This window comes from Oncorhynchus mykiss, chromosome 7 (genome assembly GCF_013265735.2).
Source record: "Oncorhynchus mykiss isolate Arlee chromosome 7, USDA_OmykA_1.1, whole genome shotgun sequence".
Classification (NCBI taxonomy): domain Eukaryota; kingdom Metazoa; phylum Chordata; class Actinopteri; order Salmoniformes; family Salmonidae; genus Oncorhynchus; species Oncorhynchus mykiss.
Window position 1 is genome coordinate 43,977,312 of NC_048571.1, and position 25,095 is coordinate 44,002,406.

General features: G+C 45.2%; 2 protein-coding genes across 4 annotated transcripts; both read right to left on the minus strand.

The window, feature by feature from the left end:
* Positions 1-2,569: 2,569 nt before the first annotated feature.
* fam83e (family with sequence similarity 83 member E) lies at positions 2,570-8,086 on the minus strand. Of its 2 annotated transcripts, none has more exons than XM_021609362.2 (9): positions 6,791-8,086; positions 6,329-6,475; positions 4,983-5,107; positions 4,440-4,889; positions 3,928-3,990; positions 3,711-3,770; positions 3,315-3,561; positions 2,942-3,154; positions 2,570-2,779 (listed from the first exon to the last, which is right to left on the minus strand). In XM_021609362.2, exons 1-9 carry the CDS (start codon positions 7,250-7,252, stop codon positions 2,579-2,581), a joined length of 1,968 nt encoding a protein of 655 aa, XP_021465037.2. In that variant the 5' UTR covers positions 7,253-8,086; the 3' UTR covers positions 2,570-2,578. The 2 variants fall into 2 exon arrangements, with proteins under 2 accessions (XP_021465037.2, XP_021465038.2); XM_021609363.2 differs by having other exon boundaries at positions 6,329-6,491; positions 6,791-7,149.
* A 1,890-nt stretch (positions 8,087-9,976) lies between these two features.
* si:dkey-264d12.4 (epithelial membrane protein 3) lies at positions 9,977-23,254 on the minus strand. 2 transcript variants are annotated; one of them, XM_021609365.2, is made up of 5 exons: positions 23,022-23,254; positions 12,421-12,543; positions 11,011-11,113; positions 10,628-10,768; positions 9,977-10,424 (listed from the first exon to the last, which is right to left on the minus strand). In XM_021609365.2, the coding sequence occupies exons 2-5, from the start codon at positions 12,496-12,498 to the stop codon at positions 10,249-10,251; spliced, it is 498 nt and encodes a 165-aa protein (XP_021465040.1). In that variant the 5' UTR covers positions 12,499-12,543; positions 23,022-23,254; the 3' UTR covers positions 9,977-10,248. The 2 variants fall into 2 exon arrangements, with proteins under 2 accessions (XP_021465040.1, XP_021465042.1); XM_021609367.2 differs by lacking the exon at positions 23,022-23,254 and adding an exon at positions 14,939-18,688.
* Between the last annotated feature and the right edge of the window lie 1,841 nt (positions 23,255-25,095).

The window sequence follows — 25,095 nt, forward strand, 5'->3', positions numbered from 1 at the left end:
TCCCACCCTTAATCTTGTAAAAATAGCCTCCTCTCTTCTGTCCCTTCCTGCCGTCCTCCCCTCCCCGTCAGACAGCGCATCACATTTAGCACCTTCTTACTCTTTCCCACCACTTTCTCAATGTGTTCTGCCCAGGTCAGTCTAGTGTCAAAGTTTGCCCCAACGGACCTGAAGGCCCCCACCACTCACCAAGTTTCTTTCATATAGCATCAAGCATACCTCATCTCCCACCTTCCTCCTGGTAAAGAACACTGTCTGAGTTCTCTACAGAGAAACTGAATCCCCACATTGTGGATATCATGAACATACTCGTAATACTACTGCCCTCTGTCGACTGAACCAGAATATGACTATTTGGCTGAAAGGGATATACACTGCTCAAAAAAATAAAGGGAACACTAAAATAACACATCCTAGATCTGAATGAATGAAATATTGTTATTAAATACTATTTTCTTTACAGAGTTGAATGTGCTGACAACAAAATCACACAAAAATTATCAATGGAAATCAAATTTATCAACCCATGGAGGTCTGGATTTGGAGTCACACTCAAAATTAAAGTGGAAAACCACACTACAGGCTGATCCAACTTTGATGCAATGTCCTTAAAACAAGTCAAAATGAGGCTCAGTAGTGTGTGTAGCCTCCACGTGCCTGTATGACCTCCCTACAACGCCTGGGCATGCTCCTGATGAGGTGGCGGATGGTCTCCTGAGGGATCTCCTCCCAGACCTGGACTAAAGCATCCGCCAACTCCTGGACAGTCTGTGGTGCAACTGTTGGTGGATGGAGCGAGACATGATGTCCCAGATGTGCTCAATTGTATTCAGGTCTGGGGAACGGGCTGGCCAGTCCATAGCATCAATGCCTTCCTCTTGCAGGAACTGCTGACACACTCCAGCCACATGAGGTCTAGCATTGTCTTGCATTAGGAGGAACCCAGGGCCAACCGCAGCAGCAGCATATGGTCTCACAAGGGGTCTGAGGATCTCATTTCGGTACCTAATGGCAGTCAGGCTACCTCTGGCGAGCACAAGGAGGGATGTGCGGCCCCCCAAAGAAATGCCACCCCACACCATTGACTGACCCACCGCCAAACCGGTCATGCTGGAGGATGTTGCAGGCAGCAGAACGTTCTCCACGGCGTCTCCAGACTGTCACGTCTGTCACATGTGCTCACTGTGAACCTGCTTTCATCTGTGAAGAGCACAGGGCGCCAGTGGCGAATTTGCCAATCTTGGTGTTCTCTGGCAAATGCCAAACGTCCTGCACGGTGTTGGGCTGTAAGCACAACCCCCACCTGTGGATGTCGGGCCCTCATACCACCCTCATGGAGTCTGTTTCTGACCGTTTGAGCAGACACATGCACATTTGTGGCCTGCTGGAGGTCATTTTGCAGGGCTCTGGCAATGCTCCTCCTACTCCTCCTTGCACAAAGGCGGAGGTAGGTAGGTCCTGCTGCTGGGTTGTTGCCCTCCTACGGCCTCCTCCACGTCTCCTGATGTACTGGCCTGTCTCCTGGTAGCGCCTCCATGAATCTGGACACTACGCTGACAGACACAGCAAACCTTCCTGCCACAGCTCACATTGATGTGTCATCCTGGATGAGCTGCACTACCTGAGCCACTTGTGTGGGTTGTAGACTCCGTCTCATGCTACCACTAGAGTGAAAGCACTGCCAGCATTCAAAAGTGACCAAAACATCAGCCAGGAAGCATAGGAACTGAGAAGTGGTCTGTGGTCACCACCTGCAGAACCACTCCTTTATTGGGGGTGTCTTGCTAATTGCCTATAATTTCCACCTGTTGTCTATTCCATTTGCACAACAGCATGTGAAATGTATTGTCAATCAGTGTTGCTTCCTAAGTGGACAGTTTGATTTCACAGAAGTGTGATTGACTTGGAGTTACATTGTGTTGTTTAAGTGTTCCCTTTATTTTTTTGAGCAGTGTATATTCTATGGAAAATATATATATTTTTTGTCTTCCCTGGACTATAAGATATATTATATTTGCGAGGACAGAGATATAGTTAATCATGATAATAAACTAAATATCATAGGATTGAAAGTTATATTAAACAGATCAACCTGTGTGAATTAACATTATGAAAGGTTATTTTATTCAGTTTGACATATAATGAAAAACCGTCCTAATCCAATATTCCATAAGAAACAAATGAATATGTCAAGAAATCTATTGTTCTAGTCATCGACCTGTATGTATACATTTGTGTGGGGCCTGAAACCATGAAAACTGTGGCTATTTAGATTTGTTCTGCTGAGCATTTTACCATCTTGTAGGACCTACAACGTCTGTATTATGAGAGATGATCAACTGAGTTTACATTGGTCACATCCATTACGTTACATTACAATACATTTCAAACTGGCTGTCATTAACAGATGGCTTCCCTGCTTCATCTTCCAGGTAAATACAGTAAGCATTTTCACTGAAGTTGCACATCAATTTTGTCCATGTGATTCAACACTAGACTCTGCTCTCAATGCAGCTACCATTGTCTGTCCCATTCGCATCGTGACATTTCCCCGTTCTCTTCCATCCTCTTCACTCAATCACTTTCTATCCTCCTTCCCTAGATCCCAGTCACTCTGTGGCCTTCTCCAGTCCCTCTGGAGTCCAACACTGCCACTGCGAGGCCTGGTGGTAGGAGGCAGAAAGGTTTTGGGAGGCCTAAGGATCCCCGTTTTAAACTCATCATTCCTCTTCCTCATCAGGGCGAAGGCTGGGGTCATTCGAATAGGGTCAGAAAAGTACTGTCGGAAAAAGAGAAAAACAGGGAATGTCTCAGTAGATGGTCTCTATTTTTATCTTGCTCTCACACACACACACACACACACACACACACACACACACATACATACATACATACATACATACATACATACATACATACATACATACATACATACACTTACACTGGCTTGTGGTACTGATGGTCCCTTCTCTTTAAAGCCTGCGTCTGTATGCATCACACTCAGGTCCATCATGGAACTGCTGAGTTCTGACACGGTGGTCTTAGCACCCCTCCTTAGCTGGGTTGAAGAGCTCTGACGAGGCCGCAGCCTCCTCATGATGTCACTCAAAGAGCTGAAGCTTTCACTTTGAGGCACCTTCAATATCAGAGGTCTCTGCATAAGAGAAAGGCAAACCTTCACTGTCCATACTCTGTCCTTTAACATCTAACAGTATTTGATTTTATTGTACTCCAAATGAGACAGATTCGTATTTCCATACAGGATGAATCAGTAGCAGTGGGACTGTGTGTATATTTATAAACCAGAGGCTCACCCTAGATATAGAGGGGCTATCAGCACCAGAGTTGACTCTAGATTCAGTTGCCTCTGTGCCTAACTCCTCTGCCATAACATCTTCCCTTCTAGTTGGACGATCTCTTCTCTCTCTGGAGGGAAAGCCCACAGCTTCTTCTCGTGGGCCTGTCTCCATTTTGTTTTCACTGGGCCCCACAGACTCTTTCTCATCAACTTCAGAGCTCCTCTGTTTGGAGAGGTGTATGCCATATGTTTTGAGTTGGACCCTTCAAGAGAATAATTACATTTTAGTACTATTTACTGACAAAAGTATGGCTAGGTTTACTATGGTAATGTATCCATTTAATTAATTGGAAAGTTCTGAAAGTGAATTCACAATCACAATTATAGTCACAATTATCACAGCGTTACACACCTGTGTTGGGTTTCTGTTTCAGCGGACGGCTGGTTCTCTTCCTGAGAGGGTAAATCTCCGCTGCAAGATCATCCGAAACCAGACAGGTGTTATAACATTGCTACTCAAAGTATTGTGGAGAGTTATTCTGAATAAAACTCATTCTCTTCTTAAGGATATGCCAAAACATTGCAAACCGAGCATGTATGAGTCTCATACTTCCCAAAAATGGACTCACTTAAAAGTCGTTTGATTATCCAGCTGAATTTCACTCTCCGAACTGACATTGTTGGCCCATATTCTGTAACGTGAAAAGAACAAAATGACCTGAGCACCGATCATACAGAAACTGCTACTGTCCCCACAAGATAAAAGTATTACAGATAAAGGTGACACAGAGAGCAAATACAACCAAGACAGTGGCTCACAGTACATACAATCACACATTACGTGCGTTCTATGACTGGCTTCTTATGTTCTAGGTTTCTACACCCCGAAGCTCACAACAATATGGGCCTGCGTTGACACAAGGGCCATGTTTGCACCTGTTGACACGTTTAGAAGGGAATGAAAGGTAAACGATCAAACCTGAGTGCACGAAACTGACTTTTTTGTACACTTTAGAGCCGTACACGGGCGGATCAAAAACCTTTCACTGGTTTCAAATGGTTAGGAAATCTGGCCTTCTGTGGCATAAAAACAGGTATGGAAATCACATTGTGGCAATCCCTCTGGTTTCATCACACATACCTCCCCTCGTATGCATGCGTAGTTGTGAGGTGATCAACTTCCTTCGGACAAAACTCCTCCCCAAAAGGTGGCTTTTTGTTCACTGCTGTAAAATGTTGCAATGGTTCCTCCATGTTCACATTCATGTCCATGGGTTCACCGTGTTGATTGACAGGACTTCCTCTGTGGATGACGCCCAGGGCCTCCCAATCCAGGGTGTAGTCTGCAGGTGGGGGAGGAGGGTGGCTGTTGATAGGCTCCATGGGGAAAGACTTGGGCCGGTTGTTGAGGTCCAGGAGCACTGAGTGGTGATGGGGCTCATCTATTGGGGCCTTGGTGGTCTTCCATGTGTCTGGAACTGGAAGTGAGGCTGCAAAGAGGATCCGGAACTCTCGGTCGAAGGATTCCACTACCGGGCCACTCAGCACCGTCACCAGCTGCCGGTGCAGGTGGGCGTCTGACCATGTGAAGCTAGTGAACACAATAACAAGCTGTTATTTGATGTCAGAGGGTAACTGAGTATGTTAAAAGTTATAACCTGTGGAGAGCACCTAGCTGCTTTACCTGTAGCTGCCATTAACCACGGTCTCCAAATCCACCAGGAGGAAGTTGTCCTTCAATTCCCCCATCACTATCTTTCCCTCCCGCGAACAGAAGGTCTTTCCTCCAAGAACACGAACCTGTATATTCTGTGAAGTGCAGAATACAAGGTAATCAACTTTATTTCAACCCTGTCGATTCAGACATAGACTTTGAATTTACTTAAATACTGCCAGAATATACAGTATACATCAAATCAAATGTTATTTGTCACATACGCCGAATACAAGTGTAGACCTTACAGTGGAATGCTTACTTACAAGCCCTTAACCAACAATGCAGTTTTAAGAAAAAACACCTTAAAAAAGTAAGAAATAAATGTAACAAATAATTCAAGAGCAGCAGTAAAATAACAATAGCGAGGCTACAGGGGGGTACCGGTACAGAGTCAATGTGTGGGGGCACCGGTTAGTCGAGGTAATTGAGGAAATGTGTAGAAGCTGTTTTTGCTCCAGTACTGCTTGCCGTGCGGTAGCAGAGAGAATAGTCTATGACTCAGGTGGCTGGAGTCTGACAATTTTTAGGGCCTTCCTCTGACACCGCCTGGTATAGAGGTCATGGATGGCAGGAAGCTTGGCCCTGGTGACGTACTAGGCCGTACGCACTACCTTCTGTAGTGCCTTGCGGTCGGAGGCAGAGCAGTTGCCATACCAGGCGGTGATGCAACCCGTCAGGATGCTCTCGATGGTGCAGCTATAAAACCTTTTGAGGATCTGAGGACCCATGCCAAATATTTTCAGTCTTCTGAGGGGGAATAGGTTTTCTTGTGCCCTCTCCACAACTGTCTTGGTGTGCTTGGACCATGTTAGTTTGTTGGTGATGTGGACACCAAGGAACTTGAAGCTCTCAACCTGCTCCACTACAGCCCCATCGATGAGAATGGAGGTGTGCTCAGTCCTCCTTTTCCTGTAGTCCACCATAATATCCTTTGTCTTGTATATCATTACCACAGACGTGACGTGAGCCACACCAAGAGATGCACAGACTGACAAAGTAAATGCAGAACAACCTGTTCAGTTGTGTTGCTTCACCCAGATACATTCCACAAATGCCCAAAAAAAGGAGTTACCAGAGACTAGTCAGCCTGGGTGTGCATCAGCTTCTCAAGAGCCAGATGTCAGGTTAATGACTCCCCTTTCACAAAGTTCATACTGCTTTCATGAAACCTGATGCACTGTGACAAAGATTATTAAAATGTTGAGCTGTTGTTTTGGTACTGTGTGAATTAACAAGGTATGTGGGATTGGCTAAGTGGTATGAATGACATCAGGAGTCAGAGTCTGTAGTCCTTATATGGTGTAGTTACTCACCGGATGCCTCAGCCTGTGAGGGGGGAGGTTCTCCTGGCTGGATCTCTGGTTCAGGACAATGTAAACAGGGACTCCCCGGGAAGCGATAGTGCGTAGATCCCCAATCACAGTGCTATCTGTCAGTCTGTCTGTCACCATGGCAACAACCTGTACAGCAGACACTCTGTCAGAGGAATATTAATACGTGACAGAGTGGATATTTCTCCCTGACCAGGTCGCAAACCCTAACACAACATACTGAAGAGGCACCATTAACAACACTGACCCAGCAAAGAAAAGGCATTTCTGGATCCGGCTTGACAGCACCTCTAGGTCTCATTAAAGCCAGTAGCGATGAACTCAGCCATCCGCTACAAATAATCGTCATACAATCCAATATTTTTACTGATGTGCCAAGTGCATGTAGGCCTGATTATATTTTTGTGCCTTAAAAGTATATCATCTTCAATCATTCAGACATACCTTGCTAGCCCCCTGCAGTAGTCTTCTGATGATCTCTCTGACAGGAGGTTGTTCATCTGCAGGTGGGCTGGTGTAGACCATGGCGCGTCCCATTCCCACCCAGGTGACCCCCTCAGGCCAGCCCAGCTCCAGGCACGGTGCAGGGGTGTCTGAGTGGGTGGGGAAGTACCTGGCGGAGAGGTCTTGCACACCTGAGTTGCCACCCTCCTCAGCCCCCTCCAACTCCTCATAGCTGCTATGGTAGTCCTTGACCCTGCCACTGATCTGGTTCACCTCCTCTGGGGAGAGGAAGGGGACGAGGTGCTCTGCACTCAGCGTGGTGTAGAAGGCCTCGGGGCCCGCACTCAGCAGGCGTTCTAGCGCATAGCGCTCCCTCTCGCAGTGAAGGTACTCCGGGCTGGACTCAGACATCGGCAGAAATATCACATCCTTATTCAGACTCTGTTCCTGGGAGTTTGACATGGCCGAACAGTGTGTAGCCTCCTCGGTCTTTGGGAATGAGGGTTGTCTTTTGAACTCTGCGGGGGGGGGGGGGGGGGGGGGGTACACCCCCACCTACAAGCACTACTAGGGCAGCACAGGTCCAGCCAAAATCATGACACCAATTACACTAGCTGGTGATGATATGCTATTTGTTACTGGACAATTGTGTGCGGTAGAAGTCTCCTTTTCACTACCTCTGTTTACTCTGAGAGAAACGCAGTCACCAATGAATCTTGATTCTCGCATTAGATCTCATTGAAAGCATTGTCCAGAATCAGTTAAATAAGGTAAGGACACCGATATATCTTCAAGGGAACGATCTTGAAAACACAGGCAAAAAAAGTTCCCAGCCTTTCACAAACAAGTCACAAGTCCTTGTTGACGTAAGGAACAAATAGCTCTGAGTGAGTTATGATATATAATCACTAAAGAGATCATAACCACTAAAAACGATGAAATAATGATAGTGGCGATAGAAAAAGACAACTCACCCTTCACACTCACACTTCATGTCCTAAAATATGAAGACTGATTACCTCCAACTTATAACAGATTCTCTTATCTTCTTCCTCCCCCTTTCGTACAACTCCTCCCTCACTCTCACCTTCCTCCTCTCTCTCTGCTCACGTTGCCTCTCTCTCTGCTCACATTGCCTCTCTCTCTGCTCCAAGCGTTCTGCTCTGCTGACAGATCCTTTCAGTCTCTCGCAGCCACGATCGGGTCACGACCCTGTTTCCTCGAGAGAATCGCCACTTCTTACCCTGAAGTGCACAGCGGACAACTTTCAAATCCTCATGTCAACTTGTGTTCCAACTTGTGGATTCTGTGTGGCTATCTTCCAAAATAAAGCAGTTTTTAGGTGACTCCCTACAGAGAGTGTATGTAATATTTCTTCCTTTGTGTTATCTATTATGTGGTGATGAAAGAAAACCTTTTCATTCACTTCATAGTTGACTCCTGAGACCGGTCCAGCCAGACGGGCAGGTCTGCTAGCCACAGGAGCAGGACTGGAGTCCCACTGACTGCCTGGGGAAGCCTCGCTGGGGGCAGTCCTCTCTTCCCACACCTTCTATTGACTCTCATCGAATTTCCACCATCCATGCTCAGAATGATGTCACGAGATACGGGTTTCTACAAAGTGGAACAGTCAGCTAATGATGTTATTCGACCATAAAGTGTTTTTTTTTTTAGAGTAAGATAGTAATGTTGTGGTGTGAGTGTGGTAGCTACCTATGAATGCCCCTTCACAGGAGTGTCTCTGAAGCTCAAAGAACATAGTGGCACACCCTACAGAGGTTATTATAGTACGGCATACTGGAGTTCTTCACAACGGGCATGTGGTAGGAATTTAAAGAAGCTTTCACAGAGGAATTAAACACACAAGAGCCATTAACTCCACAACCTTTTTTTTTCTTACTGATCATGAGGAAGATTTTATGCAATCAAATACTTCATCACAGAAATTACAGAATTAACCCAAGCCGCAGCAATATTGCCTACAGTCAAAAAAAATTATATAAAATGAAATGACTCAATTGATAGATTAAATGAGAAAAAGTGTATTTCACAGATACAGTAATAGTATGCACACAATACATGCACTATATACTGTATATATAGAAGTATGTGGACACCCATTCAAATTAGTGGGTATGGCTATTTCAGCCACACCCGTTGCTAACAGGTGTATCAAATTTAGCACACAGCCATGCAATCTCCATAGACAAACGTTGGCAGAAGAACGACCTTACTGACAGCTCTCGTGGCACGGTCATAGGATGCTAACTTTCCAACAAGTCAGTTTGTCAAATTTCTGCAATGCTAGAGCTACCCCGGTCAACTGTAAGTGCTGTCATTGTGAAGTGGAATGTCTAGGAGCAACAACGGCTCAGCCGCGAAGTGGTAGGCCACACAAGCTGACAGAACGGGACCGCCGAGTGCTGAAGGGCGTAGCTTATAAAAATTCTGTCCTCAGTTGCAACACTCACTACCGAGTTCCAAACTGCTTCTGGAAGCAACGTCAGCACAAGAACTGTTTGTCTGGATCTTCATGAAATTGGTTTCCATGCCCGAGCAGCCACACACAAGCCTAAAATCACCATGCTCAAGGCCAAGCGTCTGCTGGAGTGGTGTAAAGCTTTCCGCCATTTGACTACTCTGGAGCAGTGGAAACGCATTCTCTGGAGTGATAAATCCCTCTTCACCATCTGGCAGTCCGATGGACGACTCTGGGGTTGGTGGATGCCAGGAGAACACTACCTGCCCCAATGCATAGTACCAACTGTAAAGTTTGGTGGAGGAGGAATAATAGTCTGGGGCTGTTTTTCATGGTTTGGGCTCGGCCCCTTAGTTCCAGTGAAGAGAAATCTTAACACAACAGCATACAATGACATTCTAGACGATTCTGTGCTTCCAACTTTGTGGCTACAGATTGGGGAAGGCCCTTTCCTGTTTCAGCATGACAATGACCCCGTGCACAAAGCAAGGTCCATACAGAAATGCTATGTCGAGATCAGTGTGGAAGAACTTGACTGGCCTGCACAGAGCCCCCATCTAACTCCTGTGGGATGAATTGGAATGCTGACTGTGAGCAAAGCATAATTGCCCAACATCAGTGCCGGATCTCACCAATGCTCTTGTAGCTGAATGGAAGCAAGTCCCTCCAGCAATGTTCCAACATATAGTGGAAATGCTTCCCAGAAGAGTTGATGCTGTTATTGCAGCAAAGGGGGGGGACCAACTCCATATTAATGCCCATGATTTTGGAATGAGGTGTTCGATGAGCAGGTGTCCACATACTTTTGGTAATGTAGTGTATGTAAATCCCATTGGAAATATATTACAGAGAAAATAAAGACCTCTCTTTCATCGTACATTGCGTCTCTGTTGTTGTTCACCACAGTCGAGTGATAACAGGATGACAGTACCAAGTAATATTGAATGATGCTGCTGATTGACCTCACGTCAGTCTTGGCTCACTGCCTCTTGCGCAGGTGGACATACAGAACTCCACTGAAGAGCAGGAGGGGTACACAGGACCATGCCAGGATGAAGCAGTAGCCAAAGTGACCCATGCTTAGGTCTCTAGAGTCCTGCAGGATCTCCTTACGGTGGAACGTGAAGATGAGCGAGGCGGCAAATGATGTGAAACCTGAAGGAGCAAAGCAGACAGAGGACAGGGAGGGTAAATTATCTTCAGAGAATAGACGTGTGTGAATCAACAACCACAATTAACAGAGAATGAGGAAGCAACTTATCTAGGTTAATGACAAACCCTCTAAAATAATATACAGTAAGTACACACACAAAATAACTGGCTGCCATAAACTGGTAAGTTCTGGTCCAGTACAGTACCTGCGAAGACCTGACAAAGGCCTGTGAAATAGAAGAGCCCGACTTTAGACAAGGTGAAGAGCTGACCCAGGAAGACCAGGAAGGAGATAGAGGAGAAGACCACAGAGAAGACCATCAGGGCTTGGACAGCCTGCAACCAGTCTGGAGGAACAAGAGATGAGCCATAAGACTCCATGTCATTGGGACAACACATAGACAGACACATTGAGTATAAAGACTACATTGGAAACACAAAACACAAACATCATGCACATGATCACTCAAAGGCATAATTACACAGAATAACGATGGGAAGTGGTGACATGAAGTGACATCCTCATTCACATGTAGACTAGATCCTAAAGACCACACGTAGCCTGGATAAAACGTCCTATTTTATTTACCATTTTCATTAGAGGCAGCACACAGCCAGTTTCCCGTTGCGTTGTCATGAATGCAGTTATACCAGAGGTCTGTGATCTCAGCATCGGTCCAGACCCACCAGGACTAGAGCGAGACACACAATAGAAGAAAGGTTTAGTTCAGCAGGCAATCCGCCCATATCATAAAAGTGGGTTGGCTACGTCCCACTGTTGGATTCCTTCAGAGCTTTCGATGTGATTGGATATCCATAAATTAAATTCCTGCATATTATATAAGGTCCCGGTAGGTTTATCTTAAGCACCATAGTGCTATCCGTAGGTTGATATTCAACGTTGTTGTAGTTTCTCTCTTCAGCCTTTGATACTCATATCAGCAACATATGCCAGGAAAAGGGAGTGCTGCAGAGTCGGATTAGGTATTTTATTAGGATCCCCATTAGCTGTTGCGAAAGCAGCAGCTACGCTTCCTGGGGTCCACGCAAAACATGAAACATGACATATTACAGAACATTAATAGACAAGAACAGCTCAAAGACAGAACTACATACATGTAAAAATGGCACACATGGCCTACATATCAATACATACACACAACATAACTAGGTCAAATAAGGGAGAGTCGTTGTGAGGTGTTGCTTTATCTGTTTCAAAAAAAGGTTGCTGTTCATTTAAGCAATATGAGATGGAAGGGAGTTCCATGCAATAATGTCTCCATAAAGTTATGTACACTTTCTTGAATTTGTTCTGGATTTGGGGACTGTGAAAGACCCGTGGTGGCATGTCTGGTGGGGTAAGTGTGTGTGTCAGAGAAAAAGCATTGTATTTGGGCAAACACAATTTTTACAATAGTTTGCTAAGAGCTGGCAGAAACGTCTGCTGTTAGAACCAGTAAAGGTTGTTTTACCACTCTTGGGTAGCAGAATTCCTTTGGCTTCCCTCCATGCCTGAGGACAATTTTTTATATATTATTATTTTTATTTAACCTTTATTTAACTAGGCAAGTCAGTTAAGAACAAAGTCTTATTTACAATGATGGTCTACATAGGCTAAACCTGGACGACGCTGGGCCAATTGTGCACCGCACAATGGGACTCCCAGTCATGGGACTCCCAATCACGGTCGGTTGTGATACAGCCTGGATTCAAACCAGGGTCTGTAGTGATGCCTCTAGCACTGAGATGCAGTGCCTTAGACCGCTGCACCATTCGTGAGCCCCCCGAATGGTGCAGTGGTGCAACTCCCTCTAGACTCTGATTAAAGATATGACAGATAGGAGTGGCCATAGAGTAAGCTACCATCCTCAGTAGCTTTCCATCTAAGTTGTCAATGCCAGAAGGTTTGTTATTATTGATTGATAACAATAATTGTTCTACCTCTCTCACACGAACTTTGTTAGTTGTTGAGATTGGCTAACAGTGGAGAGTGTCTCACCTTCTCCATGGTAGCGATGAACAGCATGGCCAGAGTGAGCAGATGCAGCACAGTCACAGACATGAGCAGGAGAACCATGATGGCTGCTGCTGGGAGCTTCCACTGAGGCCACACCCAGGGGTCCTGGACATAGACAGAGTCTTGAGATAGTTGCCTGAAATACTCTGGCTCTCTCTCTCTCTATCGCTCTCTCTCTATCGCTCTCTCTCTCTATCGCTCTCTCAGGGGGAAACATGTTCACTTTCATCATGCTCCTCAACATATGCCTGCAGTGATTATCTCTCTCTGCCTATCTATCAACCCACCACAGGCATCTTAGTCAGGGGAATAAGTCAGGGGAATCTAGAGAGCCTGAACTGCGTTTGAAGAACATAGCAGAGCTCCAACATGCTGTAGGTTTAGGAAGTAAATGTCCCGTCACTTGTCTGAAACCCCTGTCTGCTGCTACTATTATTACTATTATCATTTCAATCAGACTAGAAACATGTACAGTTGAAATCGGAAGTTTACATACACCTTAGACAAATATATTTAGACTCGGTTTTTCCTGACATTTAATTCTAGTAAAGATTCCTGGTCTTAGGTCAGTTAGGATCACCACTTTATTTGAAGAATGTGACATGTCATAATAGCAGTCGAGAAAATTATTTATTTCAGCTTTTATTTATTTCATCACATTCCCAGTGGGTCAGAAGTTTACATGCACTCAATTAGTATTTGGTAGCATTGCCTTTAAATTGTTTAACTTTGGTCAAACGTTTCGGGTAGTCTTCCACAAGCTTCCCACAATAAGTTGGGTGAATTTTGGCCCATTCCTCCTGACAGAGCTGGTATAACTAGGTTAGTAGATCTCCTTGCTCGCACTTTGTTGGCCTTAAGCCATTTTGCCACAACTTTGGAAGTATGCTTGGGGTCATTGTCCATTTGGAAGACCCATTTGCGACCAGGCTTTAACTTCCTGACTGACGTCTTGAGATGTTGCTTCAATATATCCACATAATTTCTCCTACCTCATGATGCCATCTATTTTGTGAAGTGCACTAGTCCCTCCTGCAGCAAAGCACCCCCACAACATGATGCTGCCACCCCCGTGCTTCACGGTTGGGATGGTGTTCTTTGGCTTGCAAGCCTCCCCCTTTGTCCTCCAAACATAACAATGATCATTATGGTCAAACAGTTCTATTTTTTGTTTCATCAGACCAGAGGACATTTCTCCAAAAAGTATGATCTTTGTCCCCATGTGCAGTTACAAACCGTAGTCTGCCTTTTTTATGGCGGTTTTGGAGCAGTGGCTTCTTCCTTGCTGAGTGGCCTTTCAGGTTATGTCGATATTGGCCTCATTTTACTGTGGATGTAGATACTTTTGTACCTTTTTCCTCCAGCATCTTAACAAGGTCCTTTGCTGTTGTTCTGAGATTGTTTTGCACTTTTCGCACCAAAGTACATTAATCTCTAGGAGAAAGAACACGTCTCCTTCCTGAGCGGTATGACGGCTGCATGGTCCCATGGTGTTTATACTTGCGTACTATTGTTAGTACAGATGAACGTGGTACCTTCAGGCGTTTGGAAATTGTTCCCAAGGATGAACCAGATTTGTGGAGGTCTACAATTTTTTTTCTGAGGTCTTGCCTGATTTTGTTTGACTTTCCAATGATGTCAAGCACAGGGGCACTGAGTTTGAAGGTAGGCCTTGAAATAAATCCACAGGTACATCTCCAATTGACTCAAATTATGTCAATTAGCCTATCAGAAACTTCTAAAGCCATGACATCATTTTCTGGAATTTTCCAAGCTGTTTTAACGCACAGTGAACTTAGTGTATGGAAACTTCTGACCCACTGGAATTGTGATACAGTGAATTATAAGTGAAATAATCTGTCTGTTAACAATTGTTGGAAAAATTACTTGTGTCATACACAAAGTAGATGTCCTAACCGACTTGCCAAAACTATAGTTTGTTAACAAGAAATTTGTGGAGTTTTAATGACTCCAAACTAAGTGTACGTAAACTTCCGACCTCAACTGTATGTAGACGTATGCCTTTCCTGTGAGCCTGTGCACATATATACAGATGTCTAGAAGCAATGCAGGACAAGGTTATATCCCATCCCCATCCTCATACTGTAAATAATCTAATATGCATCACCATTCAACAACAAATGGCTGGAATAAGAGTATTTCTTGAGAGGAGTTCATTTCGCAGTCTCCTCTAGCTTGCCCATTCAAGCTGGCCCATTCTGACAGCGCCTGTTTATGGGATGAATGCCAATGGAGGACTAGGTTCAGACATTCAGTTGCAGAATAGAGCAGACTGTGTGTGTGTGTACTGTTCTTCTCCTTTCTAAATTCAAATACAACACATACATGTTCCCCTGCGTGAAATAGTGAGAGGGAGATTTTTTCCCATTGGATTGGTGATGACTATTCTAAAAGGTATGTGTCTCGTCACATTCTTTATCGGGTTGGCATTAGGCTTTTTCACTGCTGAGGTAAACTGTACTGTTTATGTAGTACTTACCTAGTACGAAGAGGAGCAAACCTGAGGAATTAACATAGTAGGAGGGAGAATGTACAGTTATGAATATAGCTACTGTTCCCTGAAGGAGGGAATGAGGCAAAAAAATACTATGGGGAGTCAACGACCAATCATATTCACCTGAAGAAAACTGAAATCACTCCCAATGGGCCAATTGATGCCGAGACAGCCCTCGGAAGCCCCGCCTTCCTGGCTATAATACAGATGCTCGCATGTATTTCATCAATTCAGTACCACTCTTCAGAAAGCCCAAACCCCCTGACGGCGCGGGGCCAAAATATGTTATACCTCGCTCCCTCCTTTAGGGAACAGTAGTTATATTCAAAACTGTACGTTCACTTTCAGTTGGTCACTCGGTATGACATACTATGGTGATATACAATCTGTAAGAGGACCTGTAAGACTTACTGTAGTACTGTAGTCCTAGCAACATGGGAGGGACCGTGGCTGGAGATGAGCTGTGCGCCTCATCAGGAGCAGGTGGGGGCTTGTTGTTGGCTTCTGAAGCCCCCCTAACTGGAACAGGGATGACTCTTAGCTTAGAGACAGGTGGTGGCCCCTGGGCTACAGCTGGTGGAAGAGATACTGGGACAGGGGCTGAGGATCCCTGGGCTACAGCTGGTGGAAGAGATACTGGTGGTCTAGAGCTCCACGATGGCTGACTGCTGACTGATGCTCTGTAGCTGGAGAGGGTGGCCACTCTGGAACAGCAGCTGGCTGCAGGCTACTGTTGGCTAACGGTGGCAGACTGGAACACCTTGTCAGGAACAGGATGGATACCCATGCTGAGGGCAAAATGAGAACCAGTGGCAGGGACAGGTAGATACACCCTGGCACCATCAGCGGGCTGGTTCTCCACACTGGAAATGTTTGGGAGCTGATAGGTAGGTACAGTATGTCTCTTAGCTGGACCACTAATGGATGAATATCCTTCAGACAGGTGTGGTGAGTGCCGGGACTGAGACAATTCAGCTGCTGCTGGAGGAGGCTCTTGGTAGCTGCACTGTAGGCTTGGAGTGCCACTCTGATGACAAGGCAGAAGTGACTCATCACATGCTGAAGGCCACATTGGAGGGTCAGTCAACTCACAGTTGTCATACTGTCCATCACAAGCCTTATCCTCTTCATTGGGTGATGGCTCCACATGCTCAGCAAGCACTGATGCGGGCCGTGGTGGTGTCGGCAGAACTCTCTCTGCTGCAGGGATGCCTCAGGATGAGGACTCTGTAGAGGCTGGCTTAGTGGGAGAGAGTCTAGCTATGGACTGGGGTATGAGGTCTCTTCTTGTTGCTCACGTAGCTGAGTGAGACTGTCCCTCTGTTCTCGTGGCTCAGATGGGAGTCTGGGACGAACCTGTACTCTCTGAAGGTCTCCCACTCGTCTGGAGTTGTGTCCCATCTGGCCTGGCTGGAGAGGAAGGGACTGGGTGGAGAGGAGTGTTGTCTTGGCAGCTCCCTCAATAAGAGGCTGAAGGTCGTTTTCTTTCCCATGTGAATACTGTGCATACTGTGCATACTGTGAATACTGTGAATACTCTGCTGAGGTACTACAACTAGGATAAGGTTAGGCATGGCGCCGTGGATGATCAGAGTAAACACTTTAACCAGGTTTGAACGGACCACAATGTAGTGGAGGGCTAAAGGTGTATTATTCTTAGGTTGCTGGTTTGGTATGGGCGTGCTTGCATCTGGGCCTCGGTCAGGATGCACTGATGGGAAGACACAGTGAATAGTTGACTTGCAGTTTACTTCAAGATAGACCGTATGTAACAGCATCGTATGAAGGCAGCACAGCGTGTACAGAGCTACGGCTTGACACAAGGCACACTTGGGTGTGAAGGCGTGTGTGGATGTGTGTGTATGTGTGGTTTTCCTATAGGAGGAAGCAGATAACTAAAGTGCCATCAAAATCAGGAATGATATACAGCTATTATACAATGACATTGCATGACAAATATGGACTATATGACATCACTATAACAGGTTATTACACATGAAAGGCTTAAACTAAAGCACCACTAGTTGGCAATAACACATGAATGACTACACCATTACTAATAACCGAATGGATGGAATCTCACTGAATCCCATAAAGACATCGGAAAGGGTGGGACACAACACAATCACCGAAGTAACATGCGCCGGCGCCATGTTAGGCTTGACTAACTACGAAATGCTAACTGGATTAATACACTGGAAAGGCACGCTAAAGTGCTATCTTAACCCAAATAGTGTGCAAAAGCATACATCCATTTAATAGACGGGTGTACAATAACTCCTCATGCAGTATGACTGAAATGACGGTTATTGTTGTGACCCGTTGTCCACTAATAAAGGACTACCACGGACAAATATCAGACCAACTGTAACAACTTACAGACATAGGCACATAGGTTTGTTTTTAGGAAGACACAAATGCATTTAAATGACAGAGACATACAAGCGCCATAGATGAACTAGTAAATCCAATGTACCACCGCACCAAGTCCGAATGACAATCACATTCCTCAGTAAGAAGATCCTGGGGTTTCAAGCTGTTCTGGAGAGAATTCCAAGACCACCGAGCTGAGTAGTTAAAACACTTTTTTGCAATGATCCGTTCTGATTTTAGGGACCGTTAGAAGTAAGTAGGAGTGAGACTGTAACTGGTATTTATGTTCTGACCTTGTCAAATAAGAACAGAGATCAAGTGACAGTCTTCCAAAAATGGCCTTATTGATCATAGCATACCAATGTTAAAGCCGACGTAGAGTCAGCGAAGACCAGCTGACAGCACTATAGAGGTCACAGTGGCGTGTCAGACGCTTTTGGTCAGTAATAAACCTAAGAGCTGCGTGATACACGGAATCAAGTGCCTTCAGGGTAGTGCTTGAGGTCTGCATATAAATACCATCACGGTAGTCGAAGATAGACAGGAATGTACACCGTAGCAGCTCTTATCTGGCCTCCAAAGAAAAACAAGCCTGGAAAAAAACTGTTCTCAATTTGATCTTCTTTACCAGGCCCTCAACATGATTAGTGAAGCTCAGCTTCTCATCCGCCCAAACTCCTAGATATTTGTCTTTACTTGCTCTGTAGACTTCCTTTTCAAGGTAGTAATGACATGATTTTCAGAGTGTTTAGTATTGGAAAAATAACATGTATTTTGTTTTAGAGCAATTCAGAACAAGCTTCAAATCGTACAGATTCTGTTGAATGATGTTAAAAGCCATTTGAGTTCGTTTTTAAGCCAAAGTCAAACTACTGCTGCTTGAATAGAGAACAGTGTCATCCACATAAAAATGTACATCAGCTGTCTCAATGTCTCCCAATGTTGTTGATGTAGATACTTAACAACAGTGGACCTAAAATTGATCCTTGAGGCACACCTCTAGGATGTCAGATTTACAACTACTTGCCAAGATTTGGAAGGATTATTCAGATTATCAGCAGTAGATTTGAGATAGTGGTCTGCTTACACCAGTTTTCAGTCAGAACTTGCATGTAAGCGGTAACTAAGGGAATGATGCTATACACATGTTCTCTATGCATATGCACAATATGAAGTGCTACAGATACACAATGCTAGCTTACTTAGCTTATTAACACATTTAGCTGCTGACTACACAGGATTACACAGAGTAAACTCTGAGGGAAATAATATGTGCTAAACTCGACATGTGCATGACTAATATAATGTAAACAGTGACATGAAATGCAACTTACTGTTCAATAACACACACTTAAAGCTGCAATATGTAACTTTTTGGGAGACCTGACCAAATTCACATCTGTGTTATAGATCTGTCATTCTAATTGAAAGCAAGTTTAAGAAGCGGTAGATCTGTTCTATGTGCACTATTTCTATGCTTCCAGTTCATAAGTTTAGTTTTTGCATCTTTTTTGTGTGATTTTGTACACCAGCTTGAAACAGCTGAAAATACAATATATTTCACAGCGGTTTAGATGGTACAATGATTCTCTATCACCCACGTTGAGAGATCCAGGAAGATACGTCGCCCTGGGCAACAGGAAATGCGCACTGCTCCATTCGAGCAGATAACAGGCCATGTGTAGGAGTGAGAGAGACCTTGCCACCCCCATGCCTGTTGATGTACGCCACCACCGTCCTGTTGTTGGACCTTACCATCACATTCTGGCCTTCCAACATCGAAAGGAAACACCTCAGCGCTAGCAAAACAGTCAGGAGCTCTAGGTAATTGATATGCTGCGCTCTTTGCGCTGTTGACCAAATTCCTCTTTCCGAGTAGCCCACACACAGCGCTCCCCATCCCAGTAAGGATGCATCTGTCGTGATCACCCTGCTGAACACTACCTGGCCCATGAGAATCCCCTGCAACAGCAGTCACGGGTCCCTTAGGCACCACGGGGATACCTTGAACCCAACACTGAAACAGTCGCATCAACAGAAGTCCCAGAGACACCAGAGCTATCATAGAGGTCATCAGGCACAAGCGAAAAGGCAGAGAGTGCTCTAGCTGAAACCTTGCCAGACAGAGCCGGTATGCGACCCTCCTCTGTTGGGACAAAAACGCATGATTCAGAACCGAGTCCAGAACGACACCCAGAAACTGAATGCGCTGAGCCGGCGTCAAACAACTTTTCTTGTGATTCAGAGACTGAATATGGGAAACCAATGTGTGGAGCTCCTCCGGTTCCCTCGACACCGCTACGACCAGCCAATCACCCAGATAGGCCAATACTCATAGCCCTGGCAACACACCGGTGCCAAAGCCGGCTCCACCACCACAGAAAAGGTGCGGGTGATAGGGAGAGCCCAAAAGGCAGGACCAGAAACTCATAGGCCACACCCTCGAAATTAAACCTCAGAAACTTTCTGTGAGGAGGATGTTTAGCCACATGAAAATACCCATCCTTCAGATTTACGGATTTGAACCAATCGATGGGACGCACAGACAACAATAGCCAGAGGAGTGTGAGCATTTTGAACTTGCAAACCTTGAGGTGCTTGTTTAAAAACACAGAAGTCCAGGATGGGACACAACGTTCCATCTCTCTTGGGAACTAAGAAGTACCGGCTGTACCAACCGCTCTGTACTTCAGACATAGGGACCACCCGAATAGCCTGCTTTTGAGAGAGGAAATCTCTCTCAAGATAGACGCTAGGACCTCGGGGACCATTGACATAATGATGCCACGAAAAGGAGGAGGATGCACAGCGAACTGCAGACAGTACCCCCTCGTCGCCGTCCTCATTAACCAGTGAAACTGTGCATGCCAGCCACTGGACAGATCACGCTGCCAGTTTCCTAAACATTATCTCCTGAATGATAGGGATAATATTTTTTTTGTTGTCATGCTTGTTTTCATATCCACCACAACCGTGCGTCTGAATGTGCGGAATGCACACACCTGGACGATACCACACTCTCAATGCCCCTGAACACCGAGGAATCTTGGGTAGAAACAATGTGCTTTCATGGTACTGCCGTTCTGATACCCGGATCACACTGGGTTTGGGGACTTTGGCAACAAGTAACTTGCCCCCATTGACCGAGCCACTTGGGAGCACTGTTGTCACCGTAAATGCTTGGTGAGGGCCCCAAAAACACGCCTCCTCCAGCTAGGGTTGTGAGGTCTGCTTCTTTCACCCTGGTCTCCTTTGACCAAGCATGGCGCCTGTGCCAAGACGTCCGCCACTGCCCAGAACCTCGAAGCCGCCCCCTGGCCTGGAGCATCCTGCCTCTGGCCTAGACCCTTCCCATCACGCCTCGGGAACTGCCGAGGTGCCCCGGTGAAGGATCTTCATTGGAAAAAGACCCGTAGAGCTACATCCTGTTTTTGTTTCTCCCTGAAAGGGGCCTGTTAGAACTCCATAGCCAAGCTAAACAACCTTTTGGTGAAACTGGCTCATCAAAATACATATGCCTGTCCCTCTCAGGAATCCAGGACAATGTCAACCAGAGGTGCCGCTGAGCCACCACCGCTGCTACCATACTTTCCCCCCAACTAGGATAGTACAGTGGGACAGACGCAGCACAAAATCAGCCGTAGCACGGATTTTGTTGAGAAGCTCTGAAACTGGCTTCCCCACCTCCACAGTCGCATTCAGCTCCTGCAGCAAATCGATATGATACATCTGCAGCATTGTGACCACATTCAATGACCGGGCCGGCACACCCCTCACCCTGGTACACTTTGTCCATCTGATCTGCCGGCACGGTTTATTCGTAAGCACCCTGCTAGGATTAGCCCCGTTGTTAGCATCTGGAGCTCAGTTTCTCACCAGTTTTCCATCCATCAGACTGCAAATGTGCCCCGCCCTCTTCATACCCTCTACAATCACTAACTCGCTATAACCTGGTAGCACCAGCCTGGCTGAATGAGGGGAATCCCAGGTCGCCTTTAGCTCATCGGCGAAAATCTTTATACAGGGGTAAGTGATGCTTCACTGCGCTGAAGGGACAGGAGGTACCTTCTCCCAAACCTGGAGGAACTCTGCTGCGGGGGAGAAGACACCCAATCCATCTCCAGGTGATCTGCCACCCGACGACACAGCTCAATCAAAGGTGGATTAACCACCAATGGTTCACTCTCCACCACCAAATCCAAAGCTGGGGCTTTAGGCTGCCCCAGAGCTGCCCTTGAGCCAACCAGGCTCGTAAGACCCTTCACTGGTTTCATCGTAAGACCCTTCACTGGTTTCATCGTAAGACCCTTCACTGGTTTCATCGTAAGACCCTTCACTGGTTTCATCGTAAGACCCTTCACTGGTTTCATCGTAAGACCCTTCACTGGTTTCATCGTAAGACCCTTCACTGGTTTCATCGGAAGACCCTTCACTGGTTTCATCGTAAGACCCTTCACTGGTTTCATCGGAAGACCCTTCACTGGTTTCATCGGAAGACCCTTCACTGGTTTCATCGGAAGACCCTTCACTGGTTTCATCGTAAGACCCTTCACTGGTTTCATCGGAAGACCCTTCACTGGTTTCATCGGAAGACCCTTCACTGGTTTCATCGGAAGACCCTTCACTGGTTTCATCGGAAGACCCTTCACTGGTTTCATCGTAAGACTCTTCACTGGTTTCATCGTAAGACCCTTCACTGGTTTCATCGTAAGACCCTTCACTGGTTTCATCGGAAGACCCTTCACTGGTTTCATCGGAAGACCCTTCACTGGTTTCATCGTAAGACCCTTCACTGGTTTCATCGGAAGACCCTTCACTGGTTTCATCGGAACACCCTTCACTGGTTTCATCGTAAGACCCTTCACTGGTCCGACCCAAAGGCCTACTGAGCGTATTTCCACCCCAGGCAAACAGGACAACACTTGTGAGTATGCCCTAGGGTACGGTCGGAGGTTAAAACTCAGCTGGTTAGCCTTTACTCTTACCACTGGCCATCTTACTCAAGCAAGGAAGCACTGGTTACACAAGCAGAGCAGAAAGTAGTGGGTTTTTAGCAAACAAAAATCCTACCCAAGCAAGGAAGCATTAGCTGAACAAGCAGAGCAGAAAGAACAGAAAGAAGTTGACATTTATCAAACACAAAAACCAATACCAACACCCAAAACTCATAACATTTAGTGGTACCAGTACTCTCTCCCCAATAACAGACACCTAAGTTGAAGCCGAAAATTGCAATCTTTGTGTCCTTGAAAAGTTTGTAGATTGTGTGACCCTTTCTCCCTTTAGGTGAGCTGAGGAGCGAAGAATTGAGGAAATGAATGCGAGCCTGGTATTATAACCAGGAAGGCTTCCGAGGGCAGGCTCAGCATCCATTGGCCTGTTGGGCGTGATTTCAGTTTTCATCAGGTGAATATGATCGGTCATTGACATTGACTCCTCATAGTATGTTACACCGAGTGAGTGGCTGAAAGGGAACCGTGCCGTGAAAACAAAGTACATTGACTCTGATAACATTACACTCTAGATTGAGAATAACCATTTTAAAAGTATATATTTCAAAACACACATAATGATTTTGGTATATAGTATATTTGTGTCACTGTTAAATCAAAGCAAAAACACAATAGATATCACTATAACCAAAGATTTATCAAGACTGTCAAGTCAAGTTCAAAGCCTTGATATTGCGACTTACCTTAGATTGCAAATTTCAGTTCCAGGGGCCAAGTGGCTGGTTCTGTAACCCTCAGCAGCCCTGTCTTCTGCTGCAATCGGGCTTTTCTCACAGATGCCAATCTCCTCCCCCTCTACACTTCGTCTTCTCCCACACTCGGTCTCTAAAATTTAGAGAAAGACAGGGGTTGGAATGCAGAGTGGGATACAGGGGGAGTTTTAAACTTCCATTTCCTCTGCCCTCCCCCAAAGTCTACAGTCTGGACCAACTGACTAAAAATTACTACTGACTACCCACTGCACTGGACCCACCCACAGTCATGAACCGAGTCAATCACATGAAAAGCTACATATTGTAAACATTACATTCGTATGTTGGCATGGTATACATACAATGGGGAATAATTCATACTTTGCTTTCGATCTGTTCCATAACCCTGCAGCAAATTGTAAGAGTAGAAGGATGTAATGTATGTGTTCAGTATCAGTTTATAGAGACAGAAGAATCTTAACTGTCATAGCAACATACATTATTATTGCATTTGTCAGGAGCAATTTACCTCATGTATTTGTTTTGTCAAGTTGTATCCAAAGTCACACTATAGTTGAGTAGACTACCTGTTTAAAGTGATCCATTGCTTTGATCTAGGGGCAACTGTGTGGGAATATGGGAGATGTACTGTATAACCCATTCTGGGTTAGTCTGTCTCTAGTACAGTACAGCTACTGTTGCCAGGCTGGATTCAGTCAATGGGAGGAAATTACTTCTCATTAGAGACCACTTTTGATTCCTAGTGAGTGGGAAAACTGAGACCACACAAGAAACCTAAACAAGTAGGCTAAAAGTTAACACAATAAGACAAACAAAAATGTTTTCACGAAATCTGCTTTATTTGAATGTAAAGGCAATATTTGACAACAAACATACAATAAAATAGAACAATCTAAAAAAAAACACCAAATTAACAAATGTACATTTTTCCATAAAGTGCCTTGATAAAATTCAATGTAATTAAATTCCATTAAACTGAACACTGATGTTTATTTTGGGATATAATGACCCCCTATTTTGATCTGAATTGCAGCTTGGTCTATGGTTGCATACAGGTTTTTTGTTGTTGTTGAAAAATGCCATAATATAGCTGCAAAGGTAGTGGAATGATAGTGTTTCACAGTATTACTAACCCTCCAGTGATGTGATTGGCTGTGATATTCACTTATTGATGTCTCCCAACAGAGCTGCATCTGTTGTCAAAATGGGAAAGCTGCTTGTGGCTGTGTTATCTAGTGGAAATTGGGTCAAGTGGACAATGTAGAAATTCTGCTAAATTCTAGGTTTAGCACCGTTAAATTGGGAATTCAGAGGTGGGGGAGCCCTATTTGGAGGGGTTAGGTTAAGGTTTGAGCCAGGGTTGAACATAATGGTTATGCCAATATTAGGCTGATACTAGGGTTAGGGTTGAACTGGGACGTAGGCATGAAGCTAGGGTTAAGTTAGGGTTGAAGTGGGGTGTAGGCATGAAGCTAGGGTTAAGTTAGGGTTGAAGTGGGATGTAGGCATGAAGCTAGGGTTAAGTTAGGGTTGAACTGGGACGTAGGCATGAAGCTAGGGTTAAGTTATGGTTGAAGTGGGATGTAGGCATGAAGCTAGGGTTAAGTTAGGGTTGCAGTGGGATGTAGGCATGAAGCTAGGGTTAAGTTAGGGTTAAACTGGGACGTAGGCATGAAGCTAGTGTTAAGTAATGGTTGAAGTGGGATGTAGGCATGAATCTAGGGTTAAGTTAGGGCTGTGGTTAGGCTTGGTACTTTTATCCTACTGTCTATCCTACTATATCCTGACCACTAGCTAGCTCTATGTTTATAATTTATATAATGACGCCCCTATCTTGATCAGAATTTCAGCTTGGTCTTTTGTTGCATATATGCTGTGCATTATATGTGCGCCCTCTAGTGTTTATGCTGTTATGGAGAAGGGTTGATGCAAAGTTCAGAATCTTACGGTCATTCAGTTACATTCACCGTATTATTTCGATACAAAATGAAGATGATTTCCTAATTAAGTAGTAGGTCTGTGTATAAAAAAATATTCAACTAAC